The sequence below is a fragment of the Arachis ipaensis genome, chromosome B05 (assembly GCF_000816755.2).
Source record: "Arachis ipaensis cultivar K30076 chromosome B05, Araip1.1, whole genome shotgun sequence".
NCBI lineage: Eukaryota > Viridiplantae > Streptophyta > Magnoliopsida > Fabales > Fabaceae > Arachis > Arachis ipaensis.
Window position 1 is genome coordinate 142,768,869 of NC_029789.2, and position 6,295 is coordinate 142,775,163.

The 6,295-nt window shown below is 35.6% G+C and overlaps 1 protein-coding gene across 1 annotated transcript in view; it reads right to left on the reverse strand.

The window, feature by feature from the left end:
• The window catches only part of LOC107644572 (katanin p80 WD40 repeat-containing subunit B1 homolog), a 9,016-nt gene extending 2,721 nt beyond the window's left edge, over window positions 1-6,295 (reverse strand). Inside the window, exons 1-14 of the mRNA XM_016348460.2 lie at window positions 5,991-6,295; window positions 5,637-5,816; window positions 5,343-5,473; window positions 5,094-5,211; window positions 4,715-4,941; window positions 3,567-3,669; window positions 3,282-3,352; window positions 3,091-3,165; window positions 2,867-3,010; window positions 2,544-2,763; window positions 1,952-2,374; window positions 1,392-1,451; window positions 1,205-1,320; window positions 667-792 (exon numbers count right to left, since the gene is read on the reverse strand). Coding sequence (XP_016203946.1) covers window positions 667-792; window positions 1,205-1,320; window positions 1,392-1,451; window positions 1,952-2,374; window positions 2,544-2,763; window positions 2,867-3,010; window positions 3,091-3,165; window positions 3,282-3,352; window positions 3,567-3,669; window positions 4,715-4,941; window positions 5,094-5,211; window positions 5,343-5,473; window positions 5,637-5,664 — 1,842 coding nt within the window. The 5' untranslated portion in view covers window positions 5,665-5,816; window positions 5,991-6,295. The remainder of the gene's footprint in view (window positions 1-666; window positions 793-1,204; window positions 1,321-1,391; window positions 1,452-1,951; window positions 2,375-2,543; window positions 2,764-2,866; window positions 3,011-3,090; window positions 3,166-3,281; window positions 3,353-3,566; window positions 3,670-4,714; window positions 4,942-5,093; window positions 5,212-5,342; window positions 5,474-5,636; window positions 5,817-5,990) is intronic.

The following is a 6,295-nucleotide window of genomic DNA, read 5'->3' on the forward strand; positions in this document are numbered from 1 at the left end:
AGGAAAAATTCAAAATTGTTCAGTTGGTTGCAGTGATTTGTTGTCTAACCGTCTATTATTAAAAAGGGATTATTATAGTACTTTAAAAAATTGCAGGGTGCCAATACTGTTATGTTGGCGTGGTTGAAAAATTGCCGTGTGTCCCATCAACTAAAATTATTTGTTTTTAAAAATTAAAAAATTTGAAAACAAATCTTAAACCATTGATTAGATTAAGTGTACCAATACCCATATAAAGAGAAGGGTAAGAAATCACTTATTTATAAAGTATAGTAGAATTTCACAGAAAAATGTTAACCACTACAGACTACATCCTGGATAAAATTGACTTAGGCTCCTATAATCTTAAACACTGCTTAGGTAACAGCTAATTAAGAATGGTTTTTTCTTTTGAGACACCTTTTTATGCACATGCAAGTTTATGTTTGTAGTTTCTGTTACTTGAATTTATTTACTTTTCTTATCCAAAGAGATGAAGAAATAAAAAGGTGAATCACTTTTTGCTCTTTGTTGTTTAGCTTCATCCAACCCAGATTGATTGACAATTTATTTAATGACATGCAAAGATTCTTGATCACAAGGGGCACAAGATAGTTAATATATAAGTCAAAGCACATTCAAGTGACTTAATAAAAACTCATCATGATTACAAGTTCAGATACCTACTTGTAACTTGGCTGAGCGAGCCTGCATTGAACTGAGAAATTGATCGTGCTGTTCCATCACATCAGCAATAGAATCTTCATCACTAGCAGAAACTGTGGCCTTCTCAGTGGATATAGAAGGTTCTCTCTGTTTAGCTTTGAGAAATTAGGGACTTATATCCTCAAGGAAATCAAAATGAGAGAAAAGAAAGCAAAAAAAAAAACGGGGGCCCACACACACTATAACAAATGCCAGGGCTAAGAAATCTATCCCCAACACAATGACATCAGATATTAAATTTCTTTTAAAACCATGAATGCTGCAAGTGTACCAAGATTGTCTTGATTCTTTATTCAATAAGATATTGCATACATTTTGCATGCTCGCCCAAAATAATGAAAACTTTTGCAAATGCTGACATGTAAGTTTGAGTATATCCATACTCCTTCAAAAACTATATATCTTGTGTTCTTTTTAAGTTTTGTATTTCTTAACAATGCTATCATCCACTGATAATCATCTCTAAGGTAAGAAGAGTTGATAGGAAACAGTATGATACCCCACTGAAAGGAAGCTGTACAGATGATATTCTCCTGTGTGAAATTCCTGGCCTAGGTCCTTCATAATTCAGAGATCGTTCTCTCTTTTCCAAACTGAGAAGTGAGCGCATTCTCCCTACATATTTTAAAGAGTGTCAATTGAGAATCCATACATATATATGATATGAACACCTTCTACAAGCATACCTCCTCTTTGTACTTCGACAGAAGATATGTCTCTACTCAATTTCTGCCCCCGAGATTCATCTAGAGCAAGATAGAAATCACATCAGTAAATTCCATCAAACAGATTACAAGAATAAAAGTTTAACAAATGATCATCAATCATTATACTAAGCACAACATGGTACAGCGGCAATCATCCATGCTCTATGGCAAAATTAATAACTGCATGTTATCTTTGGTCTTGGGCTAATGGTGGTTCGAAGTATATTAAGAAAGGATTATAGATTAGTAAAAGTTAATATCTATCTTTGGAATTTGGAACTCTTCTTTGTAGCAAAGAACTCACGTAAAGACAAGGTCGTTTTGTTGGGACAGACATGTTGAGCACAAATTCATTTTCCAACTATGTTTATCAGGTATACTCCATAAATATTGATCCTTGAATAACAAGCAACCTTGTACATGGAGGATTTTGTACAAGATACAAAGCTGATTAACAACACTCAGCTTTATCAAGTATTAAATGTGTCAATTGCAACATGGTATGATAGTTAAAGCCGTATTCTGAGAAATAAGAATACCTTGCGTTGAGTTTACTACAACTGGGAAATTATTTTTATCTTCAAAACCACTTAATTCACTACCCTTAGAAGCTGCAGATTCAGTTACAGGACTGAGGCGTGACTTATCCACATCATCTCTGTTGTTTGGAGACTTGCGTATATCTGCTGCCTTTGACTGCAAAGAGAATGGCATTGTTCTTTCAACAATACCGGCTTCTTTTCTGGAATCTACTATAAGCTCTGGCCTCACGCTAGTTCTGGGGACAATTACAGGTATAATATCTGGTTTATTGATAAGTGGTACATTGGATGTTATATGAGACTTCAAAGAGCTCCTCTTCTGAGCTGCATTAATCACTGCTGTTGAACCACCAGATGCTGCTGTCTTGGGACCAGAGTTCAAATTGATCCTTTGAGGAGTACTTGGTGCACTTCCTGTGGCTTCATGCAAACCATAAATGAAAGTAATGAGGAAGTTTAGATATAATGGGCCATAGTATCCAAATGGATTGGAATCATGGAGGTATTAAACAAACAATCAATCAAGCAAATGCCAGAAAGTCACCAAAAGAAAACATCAGTGAAGAAAAAGAAGAGAAAGGATATATACATGTCAAAGATTTTCCCTCCTTCAAGGGATCTGGATCTTGAGTAACTGACAACCTTCCAAGAGATTTTGTTTCCTTTAGTAATGGATCTGGATTTTGAGAAACAGATAGCCTAGGCTTAGCTGTGATCTCATTCAGTACAGCCATATTTCCACTTGAAGATTTAGTTTCTGAATGCCCATTTAGTTTGTTTCCTTTACTAAGTGCATATGGTTCAATGCGCTGGATAATAAGTCAAATGTAAAATGGTCCATTAGCATGAAATTTTATCAAATACAACCATTATTAGATGCAGCAACTTGTGTGTTAAAGTAAATTTATTTACCGAAATGTCCACAACCCAGACTCCCACACAACTTTGATTGTATGAGCAACCAAGAAGTTTCCCTTCATGAACATTAAGATCTGACAATTTAGACCAACCCACTTCCACCATATCATGACATCTTATAGGCTCCCAAGAGAAAACCTACACAGAAGAAGGTGGTACATTGTTAACTTGATAAATGATTACATCAAATGAATGAATGAACTAACAATGGAGTGTACCTTCAAACTCTCATGTAAACCACAAAGTAGGGTCCTCCCATCAGGACTGAAAGTAAGTGAACGAACTCCAGTTGTCTACAGTACAGATAATATAAATACTTAAGCTTACCCAAAAATTCTTAAATATAACTTGCATGATAAACCCCCCATTACCAGAGTAAATAACAATTGCCCTAAAAAACAGAGAGTACCTCAGGACCAGCTGAACCGATAAGCTCAAAGGTTTCAAGGTCCCAAAATTTAACTGTCCTATCTGCAGAACCTGGGCACAGAAAGAAAGGAACAAAATAACAATTACACTTGAATTGCCTACCCAAATGCTATTAGCTTATGCTAAACTGCATTTATGACAGTACACCTAATTTAACAAGTCATGCTCAAATAAGAACCAATCCATGCTGTTTCTTATCTAAGTAGGATCATGATGCTTCCCACCACCAGCTAGTGAAACATAATGTCATAAAGGTAAGACTAACCTGTTGCCAGGAGAAACTCACTGGGATGAAAATCTATACACTGGACCTGGCCCTCATGGCACTTAAAATCGTGCAAGAGTTTTCCAGCAGTCAGATCCCATAACTGCAGAAGTATATTGGGGAAAAAAAATCAACAGAGTCTTCTAAACAACAAAGTGCAGTAGAGAAATATAAGCCTATTCCCCGAGATGTGAAAGGCCATAGCGTCATTACTCATTACCCAGTGTTCAACACATCATCCCATCGCTGAAATTTTTAACTAATGTGCATAAATGCACAACAGATAAAATAACAATAAAGCCTTCTTCTAACTTGTAACTGGTTATATGGATCAAACAAAAACTATTATATCTAATTGTGAACTATATCTATAAACAACTCATTTGTATGTAGGTCCTTAATTTTGTCTTAGCCTCCCCTTCTATTTTGAGCTCCTATCTGTCTAATCTCTTCTTTATGTACAGGCATTATATTATATGTATTCTCTAACATGAACAAACCACCAAAGGTGTATTTGTACCATATTTTCCACAATAAGTGCAAACCCAACTTTCTCTCTATGCTTTCATTCCTAATCATAGTTCATATATAATGTGTCCACTCATCCAATGCAATATTGATCTATAAAAAGATTTCTTGAGCACCGAACATTTGTATCATACATGTTATTTTCTGCCTTGCTTTGATGTGTTCACTCATATGCAACAAATACAGCATTTTGTGATTCATCAAATCATTGTGATATGTGACCAAAATGCATTTTATTATATATTCGGTCCAACGTAATTTAGAACTTCATACCTCCATACTTAATTATTTAATTTAGAGTAAACTAACTATTTTGTCCCTCAAAAATACATGTGACATCAATAGGGGAACTTAAAAGAATTTTTTACATTTAGTCCCTATAACATACAAGAGCTATTGGTTTAGTCTCTAAAAAGCATTTTATATATCAGTTTAATCCCAAAAAAATAAACACAAAATTGGCCCTGGAACTAAATTGAAAAAAATATATATTTTTTCAAGACCAAACTAACATTACATATATTTTTAAGGGATTAAATAGATATTTTAGTCTTAATTAATTGATCATAACAACCTTGGTATGAATTTGATGATAGCAGAAAAGGGAAAGCAACTCTAACCTTCACAGTGTGGTCCTCTCCACCTGAAACAACCCATCGTCCATCTGGAGTAAACCTAATTGCATTTACCCCACGCGTATGGCCCTTGTAAGTATGGATGCAACCCTTCTTTCTGATGTCCCATATCTTAAGATTAGTGTCTAGAGAACCAGATGCAAAGAACTCTCCAAAAGGATGGAAGTCCACTGATGTACAATTGGACCTATGACCAGTAAGAGTACGAACAACTACCAAAGAAAAGAAACATCACAATCCAAACAACAGTGTATCAGTATGAGTACAAATTTTAAAAATAAATATAATGTTTTATGAGACTACTTATATCTCTTTTTATCTGTGTTTTCATATTGCTAAAGGAAATGAGCAAGCAACAACATACTCTTTGCCTCCTCCAAGTCCCAAAGCTTTATAGTGCCACTCGCAGCTCCGGCAGCTACCAACACTTCAGAGGAATCAAAGCTTACAGAATCTATCCCACTAGTATGCCCTGACAAACTCTGCAAAAATGCCAAAAAAGTACAGCTCTCACAGTAGATAAAAACAAACATCCCACATTTTTTATTAAAAACAATAGAATACATCCAAAAACGAAAAAGTTGAAAAAAGAGTAGAGAAGAGTAGAACAAACCAGTATAGCATTAGGTTTGCCAATGGCCCAAAGATTGACCTTGTGATCTTCACCACCAGTGACAAGAACCCTAGACGATTTCCTCCCAATTTTAAGACAGTTCACAGTGGAAGCATGCGCCACAAATTCCTCTGCACACAACTAATCAAGGACCTCACAACTCACAAAAACAAAACTATAAACATAACAATGCAGCTCGAGACACAAGCACACAGAGATCTATTCAATATTCTAGTAAAACGTAAGTAGCTGAAATTGAAATTTCACAGATCAAATAAACACATTGAAGGATACGCAGCTTGTAGGCGCGTTTGGTAGTCATCAGTGGCACACAAAGCAGCAAACAGATATTAACGGAAAAATCGAAAACCCTAACAAATTCTCTCTACTCGAACCATTCGAGAGAGAGAAAAAACACAGATCCAAACTCAGCAGTCTGCTTCTAGAAGATTCCAGATCTTCGTTTACAATCAGCTGCCGACAAAAAAACACACAAAAATGAAAAAATGCACTACTTAATAATTAATATTCAAAAAATAAATAATAATTAAAATATTGAAAATAGATCAGAAGGAACAGTAAAACTAAAGAAAGAAGAAGCTGACGGAAGTTGTTGCTTGAGAATTGAAAGCAGAAAGAATAAGTTACATTTAACTTGGAGAAGCAGAGAGTGGCGCATAAGCATGAAAAAGAAGGTTAAGTTCTTAGGTGGCGGAAGAAGCAAAGCATGTAAGGTTAAGTGAAACGGCGTCGTTTAGCGGCGGTGAGGGGTGGTTAACAATGGAGGTGCATTTGAGTGGTGAGGCAGAGGGATCTGTTAGAGAGAGAGGAAGAAGAAGCGCGTTTGTGTTTCACGAATTGTGCGTGAGAGTGTAATGAATGAATGAATGATGATGGAAATGGAGTTAATGCTTTGTGTTTCAAATTAACCTGAGAGTGGGAAGAACGGAAAG